The sequence below is a fragment of the Phyllobates terribilis genome, unplaced genomic scaffold, assembly GCF_046119375.1.
Source record: "Phyllobates terribilis strain yellow unplaced genomic scaffold, ASM4611937v1 Scaffold_11__3_contigs__length_659146591, whole genome shotgun sequence".
In the NCBI taxonomy this organism is placed as follows: Eukaryota; Metazoa; Chordata; class Amphibia; order Anura; family Dendrobatidae; genus Phyllobates; species Phyllobates terribilis.
In genome coordinates, this window is record NW_027362771.1 from 306882973 (window position 1) to 306903626 (window position 20654).

Consider the following 20654-nt stretch of genomic DNA (forward strand, 5'->3'; position numbering starts at 1 on the left):
AAGGATTTTTGTAATTAAAGATCGGGTTAAATGACCACAGAATTGAATTTGTCACTACCTTGGGATTATATTTCTAATTTCAATATTACCAAATACATGGAATAAAGCATCCCATTTTATGTTTAAAAATAAATTATATTATTCAGCATGTTTTTTAATTAAATTAATGAAACTAGCTAATTTGGTTTGTACAATATATATGGCCTCAAATGCCAACTGGATCCACCTTACATGGAGATGTCCAAAATTGTGTTCATATTGGAATAAGGTTTTGTCCTATATTAAAAGGGTTTTTAAACTTTCTATTCGCTTATGCATAATAGGTTGCAGCCCTGTTCTAATAACTTTTAAAAGCAATACTTTGTGCTCAGAAATTAATTCCCAAGTACTGGTTATCCAGTTTCACTCCTTTGGTAAATCATTGGATCCATCTGGTTTCCAAACAGGTTTGTTTCACGTCCATTTGATTCACCTGTGAAAACTGCAATAAATAATAATAAACAACCTATATAAAGGCTGTGTTCACACATTGCAGTTGTATCATCTTCCAAGTTGTGGCCATGGTGTGGCTGAAAACCCTGTGGACATACAGTTTCCACAGTTTGCAAATGACAGCAGCTAAAGGCATTTTGGTAACAGCGACACAGTGAACAAAACTTTTGCCACATAAGGCTGTGTGCCCACGTAGCATTTTTCAAGCGTTTTTGATGCGGAATTTCCGCAGCGGAAACGCTTGTAAAACGCTTGGTAACACGCACCCCATGGTCCCCAATGGGATTCCGCAAGTTCTATGCACATGCTGCGGATTTTTCCGCAGCGTTTATGCTGCGTTCAAAAATCCGCAGCATGTCATTTAATTTTGCGTTTCCGCAAGCAGAATTGCCTTTGTTCAATGCATAAAAAACGCAAGGCAATTCCGCATGTGGAAAACGCGTGATAAACGCGCGAAAAATGCGCGATAAACGCGTGCGGAATTCCGCATGCGTTTTTCCGGGAGAGGACTTGCATTTATGCAGCAGAAATTTTCTGCTTCATAAATGCAACGTGGGCACATAGCCTAAAGGCTCGTCCTTCAACAATAAAATGGCTTTTATTTGCTGTCATTTGTAAACTGTGTCCACGCTGGCACAGGTTTCAGCTGCAACATGTGTTTTTGCACCCTGATCTTTGAAAGTTCTCATGTTGAATAGTTTTTAATTCCTAATATCAATTGTCTGTGCTCTGGCATGGGTGAAGAGTTATGCTGGGACCTCAAATAGCGACTTCATGTGCTGCCAATATGCAGTCAAAAATCACAGCCGTTGGTTTTGTGGTACTCTGTTATGTGTAGATTTTTTATCATCTTTTGCCTGTCTCCCAGTTAAAACATATGGCCTCATCCAGAGGAATATAGAGGTAGTAAGTTTTTTTCCTTGCTTTTAGGGGGATACCGGGGAGAAGGGAATTGATGGACCACCAGGTATTGTTGGAGATAAGGGAGATAAGGTGAGAATAATTTATGCATTTAGGAATATGCATTATTTTTAACACATTGAATGCTAGATTAATATTTGCTGTTAACTAAAAAAAGGCACAACAGTACACATCTCTTATACCTTTCTAATCTAACCTTGTTCCTGTTCCTTTCTCAAACTTTTTCATACTGTTATGTGGCGAAATATTGATGGCTAAGTTTGGTAATGAATAAGTCACATCTATTAATTGAATAAGCTATTCCCATACTAGTCAATAATATTTTAACAGCATATCAAGGCAGAAAATGTACTGTTTATGCAGTTTGGAAACAATTTAGTCATAGCACATATGCTCTAAGCCTCTAATTGGATTATCCAGTAAACTTCCTGCTGCTTAATTATACACATCAGTGTTAAAAACAGACAAGCTGCAAAAATAGCAAACTGGCATCAAAAAGATGTTACAGACGATAAATATTAACATTACAAATAACTAAATACGAACATTTATAAACAGTCTGCAATTGTCAAAATTAGAGAAGTAATTCAAATATAAATAAATATAAAGTATATTAAAAGGAACCTGTCAGCAGGATTTTGCTAAGTAAACAACAGGCATTGTCATGTTGGGGCTGTTGCACTGATTGAAATGATACCTGAGGTGAAGAAATCCATCTTGCATCTTGTGGTTCTTGTCTAATCAGTGTTTGCAGTTTTGAGTTAATGATATGTCTGTACTCCAGGGCTGGACTGTTGGCAGGGTCTTTCCTTGGTGCTCTAGGCCAGATCACGAAGATAAGACCTGCACATGAAGATAAGACCTGCACACAAGCACAAGTATGTTCCTCTTCATAGAGACAGCCAGAGAGAGACAGCCAAATCAGAGAGACAGCCAGCCATAGAGAGACAGCCAGCCATAGAGAGACAGCCAGCCATAGAGAGGGCCAGAGAGGAAGAGAGACAGCCAGAGAGAGACAGACAGATAGAGAGACAGCCAGCCAGAGTCTCTCTCTGTAACATCCCAGGCGGCGTGCTTGCATAGTGCACCACCTCCCACTATGCAAGACCGCAATCTTACCTGTCAGTCCAGCCTGCAAACCATGCTCCAGTTCATGCTGTGTGCATGTCTCTTGTCTGATTGCTTAGGGCAGTGGCCCGGTTACTTCCTGATTCTTATAGCTGCTGTGGGCGCACTCCTAATGTGTCCCCAGCCTATTGCTGTGAGTCACTGGATATTTAAACCCCCTCCACCCAGAAGGAGGTGCCTGAGCAACACCTTCACTCAGTTAGTCTTGGCTACTGAATTGCCAGGTCCTGTCCTGTTTCTAGTCTGTTTCCACCACTCTGGGGGCTGCATACCCAGACCTGTTATCTCTGACTTCTAGTCTGTTTCCGCCACTCTGGGGGCTGTATACCCAGGCCTGTTACCTGTGACTTCTAGTCTGTTTCCGCCACTCTGGGGGCAGTATACCCAGGCTCGTTCTTGTATCTCATTGCAATAGCAGTTCCTGTCTGAACTGTTTCCTAGCCTGTTACCTGTTTGCCTCTATGTCTGTACCTTCCCTTTTCCTGCAGTATCTGAACCTGCACCTAACTCCAACTCGTTGTCTCTGTACTTCTGTTTGTGAGTTTTGTGTCCACTCGCTACTTCATAGTAAGTACCTTGTGTGTATCTGGTTCTGCTTGTCCCTTTTCCCTTCCTCCATATCTACCTCCTGTGTTCTAGCCATCTTCCTGTATTTTCCAGTCTGTTCCATGTGAACAGAGCCCTGTCCTCTCTGCCTGCACCTTCAGCCCTGTTCTGCTCTGCCTTGTTCACCACACCTGCAGTTTTGCTCCGCTCTGTCTTGCGCTCCGCTCTGTCTTGCCCACCGCTCCGGCGGTTTCTCTCTGCACTGACTTGCCCACCGCTTCAGCGGCTTCCCTCTGCTCTGCCTTACCCACCGCTCCGGCGGTTTCTCTCTGCTCTGATTTGCCCACCGCTCCGGCGGCTTCCCTCTGCTCTGCCTTACTCACCGCTCCGGCGGCTTCTCTCTGCTCTGACTTGCCCACTGCTACAGCGGCTTCTCTCTGCTCTGCCTTGCTCACCGCACCAGCGGTTTCTCTCTGCTCTGACTTGCCCACCGCTCCGGTGGCTTCTCTCTGCTCTGCCTTGCCCACCGCTCTGGCGGCTTCTCTCTGCTCTGCCTTGCCCACCGCTCCGGCGGTTCCGCTCTGCTCTGCCTTGTCCACCGCTCCGGCGGTTCCGCTCTGCTCTGCCTTGCCCACCGCACCTGCGGTTTTCGCTCCGCTCTGCTTGCTCACTGCACCAGCAGTTCCTCTCTGCTCTGCCTTGTCCTCCGCTCCGGCGGTTTCGCTTTACTCTGATTGTCTACCGCATCTGCGGCTCTGTACCTGACTCCCAGTCTGTACTGGACCCTATCCAGCCTGCGCTCCAACCTGCTAGTACCTCCCTGTCTGCACTCCAGCTGTGCTTGCCAGTATCTCCCTGTCTGCACTCCAGCCGTGCTTGCCAGTGCCCACCTGTCTGCATACCAGCCGTGTGTTAGAACCTTGCTGTTAGGTTTTTTTTCCTTTGCTGGTCACATGACCTTGTTGGCCTATTTAATCCTGCTCCGCCCTTCTGGCTTTGCTGGACTTCATTGTATATCTACTTTCTAGCTAGCCTGTGCTCTGTATCTAACTCTGTTAGTTTGCTTGGTCTACGGACCTCTATGTTCTATCTATTTTGTTTGTTCGTTTGTCTGCTACTATTTCTGTTAGGAGGTGTCCCATATTCCTCCCAGTCCTTAGTACTTGTAGGGATTCCCTCCTCACATCTATAGGTCTCCGTACAGACTAGATTAGGACTTTAGCAGGTCTGATCGCAGGATCAGGTTCCCTGTTACATCGTAGGGATTCAGCTGAGTCTTATAGTAGGGACAGATCTCCTCTCTTTCCTTAGCTTTGGTAGCAGAACATAACACCGTGCTTGCCAGTGCCCACCTGTTTGCATACCAGCCGTGCTTGCCAGTGCCCACCTGTCTGCATATAGCCGTACTTGCCAGTACCCACCTGTCTGCATACCAGCAGTACTTGCCAATACTCTCCTGCCTGTATGCCAGTCTAACCTGCCTGTTCCTGCATTCCCCAGTGTGAGTCAACAACTGTGACCGGGGTCTGACCTGGAGTCGCACCTGGTCCCTCTGCTCGGTTCCTCCTTGGTCCAAGGAGTCGACTAAGCCGCCGTGCGACCTTGGTCAGATCGGGTTGATACTTAGTTACGCCCCTCCAGGCACTCCTCGGTTCATGGTACAGTGGGATCACTAATCACGCTCACGCCAGTCAGTCCGGGCGCGAGCGTAACAATCTCTATGTCTGTTTCTCTCTTTGTCTATCTCTCTCTGGCTAGCTGGCTCTCTCTGGCTGTCTCTCTCTGACTGGCTGTCTCTATGATGAGGAACATACTTGTGCTTCGGGGCGGGCCTGTGGGCAGGTCTTTTCTTGCTGATCTGACCTAGAGCACTAGGATAAGACCCTGCATACAGTCCCACCCCGAAGCACGGGAATATCATTAACTCAAAACTGCAAACACTGATTACACAAGATGGATTTCTTCACCACAGGTATCATTTTAATCAGTGCAGCAGCCCCAACATGACAATGCCTGTAATTTACTTAGCAAAATCCTGCTGACAGGTTTCCTTTAAGGTAAGTAAAGTATTCAACAATTTACAAAGAATTACATTGTAGCATGTTTTAATTATTCTTATGAACATATCATTAGTGCACCCTGTGCCACACAGGGACCCAAGGGGTAATGAGGCCACCTCCACTTGCAAAGCAGGTGTAATTGTACATTTTGATGAACTATTGGACTGCAAAGGGCCCATATATTGTTCATGCACAGGGGCCCTTTTCTCTCTGTATCTTATTTATTTACTTTACTCAGTTATATAGCGCCATTAATTCCACAGCGCTTTACAGACATCATCACTGGGCCTCACAATCTAAATTAACTATCAGTATATACACTGCTCAAAAAAATAAAGGGAACACTCAAATAACACATCCTAGATCTGAATGAATGAAATATTCTCATTGAATACTTTGTTCTGTACAAAGTTGAATGTGCTGACAACAAAATCACACAAAAATCATTAATGGAAATCAAATTTATTAGCCAATGGAGGCCTGGATTTGGAGTCACCCCCAAAATTAAAGTGGAAAAACACACTACAGGCTTATCCAACTTTGATGTAATGTCCTTAAAACAAGTCAAAATGAGGCTCAGTATTGTGTGTGGCCTCCACGTGCCTGTATGACCTCCCTAAAATGCCTGGGCATGCTCCTGATGAGGTTGTGGATGGTCTCCTGTGAGATCTTCTCCAGGATGGCACATCAATGCGAGCTGTGGCAATAAGGTTTGCTGTGTCTGTCAGCGTAGTGTCCAGAGGCTGGAGCCACTACCAGGAGACAGGCCAGTACATCAGGAGATGTGGAAGGGGCCGTAGTAGGGCAACAACCCAGCAACAGGACCGCTACCTCCGCCTTTGTGCAAGGAGGAACAGGAGGAGCACTGCCAGAGCCCTGCAAAATGACCTCCAGCAGGCCACAAATGTGCATGTGTCTGCACAAACAGTTAGAAACCGACTCCATGAGGGTGGTATGAGGGCCTGACGTCCACAGATGGGGGTTGTGCTCACAGCCCAATGCCGTGCAGGATGCTTGGCATTTGCCACAGAACACCAGGATTGGCAAAGCCGCCACTGGCGCCCAGTGCTCTTCCCAGATGAAAGCAGGTTCACACTGAGTGAGCACATGTGACTGACGTGACAGAGTCTGGAGATGCTGTGGAGAGTAATCTGCTGCCTGCAACATCCTTCAGCATGACCGGTTTGGTAGTGGGTCAGTAATAGTGTGGGGTGGAATTTCTTTGGAGGACCGCACAGCTCTCAATGTGCTCGCCAGAGGTAGCCTGACTGCCATTAGGTACCAAGATGAGATCCTCAGATCCCTTGTGAGACCATATGCTGGTGCGGTTGGCCCTGGGTTCCTCCTAATGCAGGACAATGCCAGACCTCATGTGGCTGGAGTGTGTCAGCAGTTCCTGCAAGATGAAGGCATTGAAGCTATGGACAGGCCCACCCGTTCCCCAGACCTGAATCCGATTGAGCACATCTGGGATATCATGTCTCACTCCATCCATCAATGTCACATTACACCGCAGACTGTCCAGGAGTTGGTGGATGCTTTAGTCCAGGTCTGGGAGGAGATCCCACCTGCAACCTCATCAGGAGCATGCCCAGGTGTGGTAGGGAGGTCATACAGGCACGTGGAGGCCACACACAATACTGAGCCTCCTTTTGACTTGTTTTAAGGACATTACATCAAAGTTGGATTAGCCTGTAGTATGTTTTTCCACTTTAATTTTGGGGGTGATTCCAAATCCAGGCCTCCATTGGTTAATAAATTTGATTTCCATTGATGATTTTTGTGTGATTTTGTTGTCAGCACATTCAGCTTTGTACAGAACAAAGTATTCAATGAGAATATTTCATTCATTCAGGTCTAGGATGGGTTATTTGAGTGTTCCCTTTATTTTTTGGAGCAGTATATTTGGAGTGTGGGAGGAAGCCATTGTACCTGGAGGAAACCCACGCAAACACGGGGAGAGCATACAAACTCCTTGCAGATACATACAAACTCCTTGCAGATATTGTCCTTGGTGGGATTTGAACCCAGGACCCCAGCACTGCAAGGCTGCAGTGATAGCCACTGAGCCACTGTTCTGCCCCATTGTGTTAATGACGCGCCCCTGGGCCTGTGTCGCGCTGCGTTGCGCACGCGGGAGCTTACCCGGAGCCGGATCTCTTGAGGGTTGTAGTCTCGTGGCGGTGATCCTGTCCGTGCCCAGGGAGTCAGACTAAGTGGCGCTGTATTAGCGGTAGATGTTGGACGACTACGCCACCCGTTGAGTACAGCTGAGGAGCTGCTGCTGCAGGGCAGACCGCTGAGGCCGGTGGTAGGATTGTGCAGCGTGATAGTATAACCCCCAACGGGAGGGGTATGGCCTCAGGGCAGCCGACGTGGATGATGGGGGTAGCAGGAACCACTCGGAGACGGTACGGTGTAGTTCAGGGTCTTTACTGGTGACAAAGATAGACCCTCCCGGAGTACTGGCTAGCGATTGGGGCCTGGTCAGTCCTTGAGCAGATGGGATCTCCCCTGGCCAGGCGGAGTTGTAGGCCTCCCAAACTAACGATACTCTTCTGGCTACCTTGCTAGAGGCGGGTATAAGTAGCCCACGTCCCTGAGTGTACCGTGTGGTGCTCACCCGTATGGCCGGTGACTCGGGGCCTTCTAGTAGCTTTCGCTCCACGACGGCGGTGCTGGTCCCACGCGTGTGACCGTGCCTTCGGGTTTCTGGGCCAGAGGACCTGCAATCCCCTGCCGGTCGGTTTCTGCTGCTGGATAGGAGTTAGTCCCCACAGCCTCGGACTCCGGGTCCGGTGATAACTTCTCAGTCAGGGCGAGCTCTGCAGCTGCCAGCCCCTGACTCCTTGTAGCACTGCTCCCACAGAGCTCCTGTTGTTTCTTCCTATGCTGCTTCTCTTCTCTACTTCTTCTCTACTCACTAACCCTGCCTCAGCCCTAGGTTTATATAGGGGAAGTTCTTCCCCTCCCAGGACTGGGCAGGAGGTGTGGCATGCATAGGATCCCTGACCAAGAGACCTCCCACCTGCTCTCAGACGTAATATCTCTATCACTGTGGCAACCAGACCCCTGGGGTGTCACATTCCCCCCTAGTGAAATTTAGTACTCCGGGACTAAACATATTTTTAGAAAAACATAACAAGGTATAAACAATAATAATACAATAAGAAAAACACATAAAGATGGTTACGGCGTGTCCGCAACCGGGTGCAGTTTTGAAGAAAACAAAGGTGTCCATTTCACCAAAACAGGGAGACGTAACCAGGTAGGGGTCTGTCCTGCCCCGAGTCCTTATCAGTCTTTTAGTCCATCCTGGGTTACGCTCCAACTAATTGTACAAGGATTCCCGGTAAATCCACCAAGGACTCCTAAAAATAACTAGAAACACATAATTATTTACAAGCAACAAGAAAAACAGGTAACCACAAATAAAACAATTTATACATTTCAAATCCTCCAACGTGCGGGTGACTGGCCTCTAGTGGCCCTAGTGGACCTACGGAGCTGACTGTCTAGCCCTGAACTACAGGGTGTAGGAGCTGTCAAGGGTAAACTGGGCAGCTGTCTACCGGCTCTTTGGCTCACTAGGGGTACGGCAGGCTCACTATAAGCAGAGGGTTGATCCTCCTGTTCTGCTTGTGTGGAGTCTTCTGCCTCCTGGACCGGCTGTTCTTCCAGCTCTACCTGTTGCTCCGTAGGTGCTTGGGATGCTGGTTGGAGGAAGGTGAGTACGGGTACCACAACTGCGCCATTGACTTGAGTCCAAGACCGAGGGAAGTCTCCGAGCACAGTACTAACCATGTCTTCCCTTTCCTCTACGGGTCGAGGGTCTTCTTGTTCCTCTTCAGGGTTCCGTAGCTGTTCGGGACACTTCTTCAGGTGATCCCGGGATACAATGGTTGTGGTTTCCCCTCCGTCTTTACTGATGGTACAGACCTTTGGGTTGTCGTGGCTTGAGGGCAGTACGATGTACGGGTCCTTCTCCCACTGGTCGTCCAACTTGTGGAGCCACCTTTTCCTCTTCAAGACCTGCTCTCCGGGTACCAGGGGAACAGCGGGAGCATACTGGTTGTAAGTTTTCTCTTGTCTTTCCCTAGCTTGACAGAGACTTCGCTCCACGCTCTCCTGTACTTTCCGGTACTGCTGCTGCCTCTCTGTGTCCCAGTCTGCTTCTGGTGAAGTGTCCTCGGGTGTCAGGACTCCCATCTCCAGGTCAACAGGTAGCTTACCAGGCCTTGCCCTCATCAGGTAAGCCGGGGTACAGTTGGTGGAACCTACCGGGATGTGGTTGTATAGGTCCACCAGATCGGGCAGCTTCTCAGGCCACAGACTGCGTTCTTCCAGGGGCAACGTTTTCAGAAGATCCATTACCACCTGGTTCATTTTCTCACAAAGTCCATTAGTTTGCGGATGATAGGGTGTCGTCCTTATCTTCCGGCAGCCATACAGATTGCAGAATTCCTGGAAGACCTCCGCTTCAAAGGCAGGTCCCTGTTCCGTCAGCACTTGGTCCGGGTACCCGTGTGGACGGCAGAAGTGCTGCTGGAAGGCTCTAGCTGCTGTTCGAGCTGTTAAGTCCTTGACGGGGACGACAACCAAGAACCGGGAGTAGTGATCCACGATGGTTAGTGCGTAAACGTAGCCACTTCTGATTGGGGTCAGTTTTACATGATCCAAGGCTACCAGTTCCAACGGCTGCCGGGTGACGATGGACTGCAGGGGAGTCTTCTGGCTGGCACGGTCCTTCCTTCTTAGGTTGCACGGGCCACAGTCTCTGCACCACCTCTCGATGGTTCCCCTCATGGAACCGCCCGCGCAGCAGGAACTCCAGCTTCTTCCATCCGAAGTGTCCAGCCCCGTCGTGGTATGCCTCCATCACCATGGCTGCGTCTCTCCGTGGCACCACTACTTGCCAGATTAGTTCATGCGTCCGGGAGTTAACCATTCTGCGGCACAACTTCCTCTTGTAAAGGAACAGTCGACTTTTCTCAGCCCACAGTTGCTTGGCTTCCTCCGGAGCGTCTGGGTCAAGGCGAGCCTCTGGCCGAGTCAGCATCTCCTTCACCAGTCGGACGGCAGGGTCACTGTCTTGCGTTTCCTCCCAGTTGTAGTGAGGCAAGGGGTTAAACGTAGCGGCTTGCTTACTCCTTACCCGATGGGAATACTGGATAGTCCCATGACGGTGGAACGCGGGGAGTTCAACTTCTTCCAGTCCCTCTGGATCTTCTCCTACGTCCGGTAGGTTTGGCATCCTGGACAGGGCGTCCGCGTTGGTATTGGAGCGTCCTGCCCGGTATTTGATTGTGAATTCGTAGTTGGACAGACGGGCCATCCATCTCTGCTCTAGGGCACCGAGTCTTGCCGTGTCCAGGTGTGTCAACGGGTTGTTATCCGTGTACACGGTGAACCGGGAAGAAGCGAGGTAGTGCTTAAAGCGTTCGGTGACTGCCCACACCACTGCCAGGAACTCTAGCTTAAATGAGCTGTAATTCTCAGGGTTTCTCTCGGTGGGTCGCAGTTTTCGGCTGGCGTAAGCGATTACTCGTTCTTTCCCCTGCTGGATCTGGGACAGCACGGCTCCTAGCCCGATGTTACTTGCGTCGGTGTAGAGGATAAAGGGCTGGCTGTAATCAGGGTACGCCAGGATTTCATCCCCCGTGAGGGCCATCTTCAGCTGGCGGAAGGACTCTTCTTCTAACTTCTCCCATCTGAAGGGTGGCTTCTGGTTCTTGGCCTTCCGGGACTGGCCTATCAGGAGGTCCTGCATAGGAGCTGCCTTTTTGGTGAAACCGGGGATGAATCTGCGGTAATAGCCTACCAACCCGAGGAACTGCCGCACTTCCTTTACACTGGAGGGACTTGGACATTCCTTAATTGCGGTGATCTTATCAGGGTCGGGAGCCACTCCATCAGCGCTCACCACGTGTCCCAGGTACTGCACCTTTGGTTTCAGGAGGTGACACTTGGAGGGTTTCACCTTTAGGCCGTAGCTTGCCAGAGCCTCGAACACTTCCGCCAGGTGTTTCAGGTGGTCCTCATACGTCTTGGAATATACGATGACATCGTCCAGGTACAACAAGACCGTCTCGAAGTTTCTGTGGCCCAGACAGCACTCCATTAATCGTTGGAAGGTTCCTGGTGCGTTGCAGAGTCCAAACGGCATGCAGGTAAACTCGCTAAGTCCCATCGGGGTGGTGAATGCGGTCTTCTCCCGGTCCGCCTCTGCTACAGGAACCTGCCAGTACCCACTAGTGAGATCCAAGGTAGAGAAGAAGTTAGCAGATCTTAAAGCAGCCAAAGACTCCTCTATCCTTGGTAAGGGGTACGCATCCTTGTGTGTGATACGGTTGATTTTCCGGTAATCTACACACATCCTCATGGTGTTGTCTTTCTTTTTGACTAAGACTAGTGGAGCTGCCCAGGGGCTACAGCTATCCCTGATCACCCCAGCCTCCTTCATGTCTCTAAGCATCCCCTTGGCGTGTTGGTAGTGTGCAGGGGGTACGGGTCGATACCTCTCTTTTATGGGAGGATGGTCTCCCGTGGGGATGTGGTGTTCTACCCCCTTGACTCGCCCGAAGTCTAACGGGTGTTTACTAAACACTCTCTCGTACTCTTGAACCACCCGATAGACTCCCTGTTTCTGGTGTGAGGGAGTGGAGTCAGTACCCAAATGTAGTTGCTGACACCAGTCCTCCATTGTTTTCTGAGAGCCGTTACCTTCCTCCGGGGAAGATGGAGGCAAGGGTTCTACGGACTGTATGGAATCTTGATTGATGGTATACAATTTGGCTAGCGTGGCATACCGGGGCAGGTACACTTCCCTCTTCCCGATATTTATTATGCGAACGGGCACCCTCCCATGGCGTACATTGACCACCCCCCGTGCTGTCAAAATGGTGGGCCTACTGTCTGAGTAAACTGGTTCTACCATTGCCTGGTAATCTCTACCTCTCAGACCATTAGCTGCCCGGCACCAAATCATCATTTCACTTTTCGGGGGCATGGCAATAGGGAAAGGGTCACACATTCGCACGCTACCAATCTCACCACCGGAGAGTTCTAGCTGTTGCCGTCGCATCAGTGCCCGGATCTCTTTCTGGAGCACTCGCTGCTGGCCGGAGCTGGCGTTCTTGGCAACCTGCTGTAAAAGGAAAATCACCTCTGCAAGACAATTTTCAATTACATTAGTTCCTAGAGTTATCTTTGGGTGACTCTCGTGTTTGTCAATGTCTACAATGATCAGTCCCTGTGCTGCCAGTTCGACTCTACCGATTTTAATGGTCACCTCTTTAAATCCAATCTGTGGCACAGGCTGACCATTGCTGGCGATGATACTCAAGTCGTCGTCAGGGTAGCGGGTGATATCCGAGTCATTCCAGTACTGCTTGAAGAGCACGTACGGGATGGTGGTGACCTGTGACCCGGTGTCCAGTAGGGCACTCATAGGAATGCCATCCAGTACCACGGGTAAGACTGGACGTCCTCCCACATATTTGTCGCGCCAGTTCGATGGACCTGGTGATCTTTTTCCTGGGGGTTGGCCCTCTACCCCAGGTTGTGCCAGTTTAAAGGACAGTACCTTGCCATATGTCCGGGTTGATTGCAGCGGCGGCAGATGGGTCGTCCGTCCTCGTTGTATCGGTCGCTGGGTCTTCCTCTGGCCGGTGGGGTCCTCCTTGGTCGACGCCACGGGATGTCCTCCGGTCCGGATGCCAGCTGGATCTTCCCTGGAGTGGAAACCTGTAAAGACTGCACAGTTCGGGTTAGCGCAGCAACGCTTTTAGCTAGCTCTTGGACCTGATGGTGCAGGTCTGGAGCCGGGTCATTGTTCAAAGCCTGCGCATCAGCTCCCACAGGCCCTGCCGACAAGGGCGCCGCCTCCTGGTGGTAAGTGGTAGTGGGGCGTCTGTGGGTCACAACGCCACCTGGTGCCGGTTCTCGAAGCACCCGGATGGCTCTGTCCTTGAACTGTGCAAATCCCAGATGAGGGTCCTGTAAGGCCATTGCCCGCAACTGGGTTCGGTGGGCATTGCAATATAAACCCTCTATAAATTGTTCAGTCAACAGCCTGTCCTCGTCTCCCACGCCGTCAGGGTCGGTCTGCTTAATGGCTCTCAGGGTCTCTTGTAGGTTCAGGGCATAGTCCCTTATACTCTCATGTGCCCGCTGTTTGCACCCGTAGAATCTAAGCTTGATCTCGGCTGAGGTGCGGGTATCAAAGGTGTCCCTCAGCCGGGTTAGTATCCCTGCGACAGTCCTCCCCCCAGGTGGCCAGGACTTTACCTCCCTTTGGGCTGCCCCGGTTAATTGGGCCACCAGGATGCTCACTTTTTGCTCCTCTGTGAGGGGGTACACCTGGAAGAGGCTATCCAGCTTTTCTCTAAAGTCATGCAGAGTATGTGACTCCCCTGAGTACTGGGGTAGCCAGGCTGCCCCCGGGATATAGGGCATGGTGAAAGGCATGACCGCAACAGCGGTGGCGCTGGCGGGGGTTGAAGCGGTGAAGCTCTCCTCCGTATCCGACATCCTTCTCCCCCCTAGTGGACCGTGGCCTACCTTGCGATGATCCTCTTCCGTAGGCCGCGGCTCCGCAGTGGATCGTCAGGGTTGAGGACCTTCCGTCGCGCTCTTGTGACGTCGGCGTCTGCTGGGCTCCTTCCAGGACCTTACGCAACGTCCGGACGTGAGGCGGGGCTTCAGTTCTCGCGCGCTTTCGGAGTCCACGCCCCTCTTCTTCCCGCGCGGCGTCCTCAAGATGGCGTCCAATGGCGGGAAAACTCCACGTGTGGCGGGAAGAAGGCTGAAGATGGCGCCGGATGGCGGGAAAACTCCACCGATGGCGGGAAGGAAGCGGAAGATGGCGCCGGATGGCGGGAATCTTCACCACAGGTAAGTTTGAACAGTCTTTTTCAGGCACGCAGTAACCGGTGGTTGCGGGCACGAGATCCTGCCGACTACGCCAAAAGTTGACGCGCCCCTGGGCCTGTGTCGCGCTGCGTTGCGCACGCGGGAGCTTACCCGGAGCCGGATCTCTTGAGGGTTGTAGTCTCGTGGCGGTGATCCGGTCCGTGCCCAGGGAGTCAGACTAAGTGGCGCTGTATTAGCGGTAGATGTTGGACGACTACGCCACCCGTTGAGTACAGCTGAGGAGCTGCTGCTGCAGGGCAGACCGCTGAGGCCGGTGGTAGGATTGTGCAGCGTGATAGTATAACCCCCAACGGGAGGGGTATGGCCTCAGGGCAGCCGACGTGGATGATGGGGGTAGCAGGAACCACTCGGAGACGGTACGGTGTAGTTCAGGGTCTTTACTGGTGACAAAGATAGACCCTCCCGGAGTACTGGCTAGCGATTGGGGCCTGGTCAGTCCTTGAGCAGATGGGATCTCCCCTGGCCAGGCGGAGTTGTAGGCCTCCCAAACTAACGATACTCTTCTGGCTACCTTGCTAGAGGCGGGTATAAGTAGCCCACGTCCCTGAGTGTACCGTGTGGTGCTCACCCGTATGGCCGGTGACTCGGGGCCTTCTAGTAGCTTTCGCTCCACGACGGCGGTGCTGGTCCCACGCGTGTGACCGTGCCTTCGGGTTTCTGGGCCAGAGGACCTGCAATCCCCTGCCGGTCGGTTTCTGCTGCTGGATAGGAGTTAGTCCCCACAGCCTCGGACTCCGGGTCCGGTGATAACTTCTCAGTCAGGGCGAGCTCTGCAGCTGCCAGCCCCTGACTCCTTGTAGCACTGCTCCCACAGAGCTCCTGTTGTTTCTTCCTATGCTGCTTCTCTTCTCTACTTCTTCTCTACTCACTAACCCTGCCTCAGCCCTAGGTTTATATAGGGGAAGTTCTTCCCCTCCCAGGACTGGGCAGGAGGTGTGGCATGCATAGGATCCCTGACCAAGAGACCTCCCACCTGCTCTCAGACGTAATATCTCTATCACTGTGGCAACCAGACCCCTGGGGTGTCACATTAATGTGTATGAGTTTAATATTTTCTCCCTAATGATACCACATCCTTTACAGTTTGATGCATATATTTAGCTTCTAATAGATTGAGGACTCCATTCTATAGTTATCCATCTAGCCAACTGTTATATGTAAAGTCGAGAAAAGCTTATGCCTGGAGAGTGATTCAATTGTAAAATAGTGTGAAATTAAAATGTTCAACTATCTCACTTCAAGTTGCTCATTTTGATTTAGTATTTGGGCTAAGTTCTCTTTATATGCATTGCACCACACAATGAACTTTCTGATTTATTATTTGAATCTTTTTATTTGCTTAACCCTTTAAAGACGTAGTGATTTTTCAATTTTTTGTTGTTGAAGAAACATAACTTTTTTTATTTTCTGCCAACATAGCTGTGGAAGGGCTTGTTTTTTGCAGGAACTAGTTTTAAACAACACCATTCATTTCCCATATAATGTTCTGAAAAATAGAAAAATAATCCAAAGGGGTTAAACAGTGAAAAAAAATAACAATTTTATTATAGTTTTCTGGGTTTTGCTTTTCCCACATTCATTGTGCTGTAAAGTTGACATGGAAATATGATTCTCCAATACTCTTATGGCAATACTAAACTTTTTTAATATTTTAGTGGTTATAAAAAATTCTGAACTCTGTAAAAAAAATATAGCTTGTGTGGCCATTTTCTGACACCAAATTTTTTATTTTTATATTGATGAACCTGTGTTAGGGCTTGTTTTTTTGGGCACCAATTTAACATGTTTTTTGCACACAGGCTGCCATCAATTTATATGTCGCTGTCAGTGATTGATAGCAGCATTTAAATCGTTAAAGAGTATTGGTCAGAGCTAGCTCCAGTTGCTGCTGTTAGAGATAGATGCTAGCTATGAAACACTGTGACTGCCTGGTAGAAAGCAGGCTCAGCTCCTGAGCTCACTCTATACACCCCGCACACAAACCATTATGGAAAAATACATCACAGGTTAAAAAATTGATGTGGTACATGAGCACAAGACTCACAGTGGGACTAAGTGAAAAAGTAAAAAAAAAAGTGAAGTAAAATAGTAACAAATACACAAAAAAGTGCACAAAAATTATGAAAAAGCCGATTCACCAACAAAAATGCAGCTTTTGTTTTAAACGAAAAGATAAACAAAAAAACGTACACATAATTGGTATCGTCACATCTGAAATTATCAGATCTAAAGCATTCACGTTATGTATTCCATACAGCGAACACTGTCAAAAAAAATATAATAAAAAGAAACAACAAAAATGAAGCTTTTTCATCGTACTGACCCAAAAAATGTAATGAAAAGCGATCAAAACATCATATGAAAAAATGGTGTAAATGAAAAAGCAAAATTGTCCTGCAAAAAAACAAGCTCTAATTTGTTCATTCTGTGAAAAAATATTAAAGTTACAGTTCTCAGAATATGGTGATGCAAAAACAAACTAATTTTTGTAAACTATAGATTTTAGTGTGTAAAAGTAGCAAAGCATAAAAAACTATGTAAATCTGGTATCACTGTAATAGTACTGACCTGAAGAATAAAATGGTCGTATCACTTTTACCATACGTGAACCGCGCAAAAAAAATATGCAAAAACAATAACTGAACTGCTGGTTTTTGTTCATTCTGTCTGAAAATTCTGACTAAAAAGCGATCAAAAAATGTCATATACCCCAAAATGGTATGAAACAACCTCCAATTTGTTGCACAAAAAATAAGCCCTAACACAGCACTGTTAGGCAAAAAATATAAAAGTTACAGCTTTCAAAATATGGTGACAAAAAAACTATTTTTTATAAAGAAGCATTTTTAGACTCTGGAAAAGCATCATGGCTCCCACACCACCAAATAAAATCCAGTCAAATCTGCACTCCCAAATCTAAATGTCCCCCTCCTTCTGAGCCTCACTGTTCCTCAACAGCAGTAAATGACAACATGTTTGACATTATTGTAATGGGGGGAGCTCAATTAACAATTTGTGGGGTGCGTGTCTCCTAGGGCTCAAGCTGGGCACAATGTATGAGCACTAAAATGGCATATTTACAATTCTCCAGAAAAAAAGCCTGGCATGGATGTTACAGAATAGTCATTGCAGTTGTAGATTACTTCATTGAGAGGTGCAATTTCTACATTGGGGTCACTTTTAGGGTTTTTCTGCTGTTCTGTCACCTTAGGGGTTCCGCAAATGTCACATGCAAAATATTCAAGCAAAATTTGTGCTCCTTAAAGCTAAATAATGCTCTTTCCCCTCAGCCATGACGTGTGGCCAAACAGTAGTTTCTGACAACATATGGGGCATCACTGTGTTCAGGAGAAATTGCGCAATAAATTGTGGGGTCCAGTTTCACCTTTTAACCGTTGTATAACTGACAAATTTGTAGCAAATGAAAAAATTTAAATTTTACCATTAAAATGTTCCACATCCCAATGGTATAAAATTCTGTGAGGCACCTGTGGGTTCAAAATACTCACTACACCTCCAGATGAATTCGTTAAGCAGTGAATTTTCCAATATGTTTTTTTTTGATAATCTGGCCCCTCAGGGACTCGGCTAATGGGGCCCACAATCTATTCCAATGGAATCTGTGTTCTAAAAGCCAAGTAGTGCTCCTTCATATCCAATCCCTGCTGTGTCCTCAAACACTAGTGTACAACCACATATGGGATATTGCTACGTTTGTAAAAATTGCATAACAAATTGTCCTGCCCATTTTATCCTATTAACCCTTGTGTGAATTAAAACGTTGAAGCTAAAGTAACATTTTAGCAGAAATGGGGTCACTTGTGGGTGTTTCTGCTTTTTTGGCACCTCAGGGACTCTGCAAGTACAACCCGGTGTCCAAATTTGCATTCCAAAAACATAAATAATGCTCTATGCTTTCTTAGTTTTGCCATATGCCCAAACATTAGTTTTTGACCACATATGGGGTATCAGTACAATTGCAAAACAAATGATGGGATCCATTTTCTCCTGCTAAAACAGAATTTCAGTGGAAAAAAAAAAATTTTTTGTTTTCACATCTAAATATGATAAGGTTTTGTGAATCGCCTGTAGGTTAAAAATGCTCAGTACACCCCTAAATGAATTCCTTGAGGGGTCCAGTTTCCAAAATGGGCTCAATTGTGAGGGTGTTTCTGCTGCCTGCTTTGGCACATCAGGGACTCTGCAAATGCAACATTGCATTTACAATCTGTTCCAAATTATAGGATCTGTTTTTTCCTATTATCCATTATGAAAATTACAAATTTGGGGCTAAAACAACATTTTAGTGGAAAAAAACATAATTTTAAATCCACATTTTAAAAAGTTCTGTGAAGCACTTATGGGTTCTACAAGCTCAAAACACCCCTAGATAAATTTGTTGATGGGTCTAGTTTCCAAAATGGGGTCACTTGTGGGGGTTTCTGATGATTTGGTACCTTAGGGGCTCTGCCGATGAGACATGGTGTCTGCAATCTTTTCCAGCCAAATTTACACTCCAAATACCAAATGTCGCCTCTTCCCTTCCGAGTTCTGCCATGTGTCCAAACAGAACTTTTTGACTACATATGGGGTATAGCCGTGCTCAGGAGAAAGTGCGTAACAAACTCTGGGGTCTACTTTTTAATTTTGCCTCTTGCAAAACTTAAAAATTTTGGACCTAATTTTGGTACAAAAAAAAAAAAAATTCAATATGACAATCTAATGTTATCAAATTCTGTGCAGGCCCTGTGGGTTTAAAATGCTCACTATACCACTGGACAAAATCCTTGAGGGGTGTAGTTTCCAAAACGGGGTTAACTTTGGGTGTTTTCTGCTGTTTAGGCACCTTAAGGGTCCTTCAAATGCGAAATGATGCCGGCAATCTTTTTCAGCCAAATTTTTGTTCCAAAATTCATATGGTGCTCCTTCCCTTGGGAGCCCTGCCATTTGTCCAACCAGAGGTTTCTGACCACATGTAGGATATCAGCATGCTCAGAAGAAACTAGGTAAAAAATTGTGGTGACCATGTTTTGTGCTATCCCTTGTAAAAGTGGATTTTTTTTTTCATTCCACTTCGCATTAATTCCTGTGTAGCACATGAAGGGTTAAAAGATTTCCTGACACCAGTTTTGATGTATTGGAGGGGTGGGGTTTTTAAAATGGTATCACTTTTGGGGAGTTTCCAATATATAGACCCCTCAAAGTCCATGTAAATCTATAAAGGTCCCTAAAGAAACAGGTTTTATAAATTTCTTGAAAAAATGCAAACTTGCTGCTAACCTTTTAACCCTTCTAACATCCTAACAAAATAAAATGGCGTTTGAAAAATGAGACATATGTAAATTAGACATATGGGAAATGTTAATTATTAATTATTTTATCCAGCATGACTAACTGGTTTAAGGATATAAAGATTGCTAATTTTTTTCACATTTTTGCCAAAATTCTGATATTTTCACAAATAAACGCAACATATCGACCTAAATAAAATATGTGTCACAAAAAACATTCTCAGAAGCACTGGGATATGTTGAAGCATTCCAGAGTTATTACAGCACGGTGGCTCAGTGGATAGCTCTGCATCCTTACAATGCTGAGGTCCTGGGTTCAAATCCCACCAAGGACAACATCTGCAAGGAGTTTGTATGTTCTCCCTGTGTTTGTGTGGGTTTCTTCTGGGTTCTCCAGTTTCCTCCTACACTCCAAAGACATACTGATAGGGAATCTAGATTGTGAGACCCAATGGGGACAGTGCCACTAAAGTCTGTAAATTGTCTGAATTGTAAAGCACTGCAGAATATGTTGGCACTATATAAATAAAAAGATTATTATTATTACCACAGGAAGTGATACTGGTCAGATTTCAAAAATTTGGCTTTGGCATAAAGGTCAGAACTGGCTCTGTCACTAAGGGGTTAAGGGTATGTGCACACGTTAAGTATTTCTGCACCATTTTTGCATCTCTTGGCAGGAAAATCGCAAAGTACAATAAGCTCGTTTTTTGCCTAGTTTTTGATACCTTTTTGACACTTTTTTTTCATGGGTTTTTGTTCTAGATTTTTTCCCAATATGTGTGAAATCTACAGCAAAAACACTGAAAGAATTTACATGCTGAAGATTTAAATCTGCAAATAAATAAATAAGCAACGCGTGCATGAGACTTCAGGAATCTCATTCACTTTGTTGGCACTCGGAAATCCTTCAGGTTTTGTGACAAAACTGCGCAGAAAAAATGCACCAAAAACGCAACATGTGCACAGGCCTTTGGGTTGAACTGTGAGAAAATATATATGGAAATAATTGTTGGTTTATTACATATTAACTTACAAATATAAAACAAATACCATGATTTTTTAGGGCAGTAAAGGATCTCCTGGACTAAGCGGCTTCAGGGGACCCATTGGGCACCCTGGACAGATTGGTGCTCTTGGGCCACAAGGACCTACAGGACCAAGAGGAGATGCAGGATTAAAGGTAGGATAATTCTAATGGTCTAAAAAATTTTCACTGAATTACATTTTTAACCCCTTCACGACCTTGGACGTGGCCAGATCGGTAAGTACTTACCAATCA

At 47.1% G+C, this 20654-nt stretch overlaps 1 protein-coding gene across 1 annotated transcript in view; it reads left to right on the plus strand.

Moving 5' to 3' along the window:
• The window catches only part of LOC141167259 (uncharacterized), a 705047-nt gene that overhangs the window by 573314 nt on the left and 111079 nt on the right, over positions 1-20654 (plus strand). Inside the window, exons 90-91 of the mRNA XM_073654695.1 lie at positions 1423-1485; positions 20439-20555. Of these exons, the coding sequence (XP_073510796.1) occupies positions 1423-1485; positions 20439-20555 (180 nt within the window). The remainder of the gene's footprint in view (positions 1-1422; positions 1486-20438; positions 20556-20654) is intronic.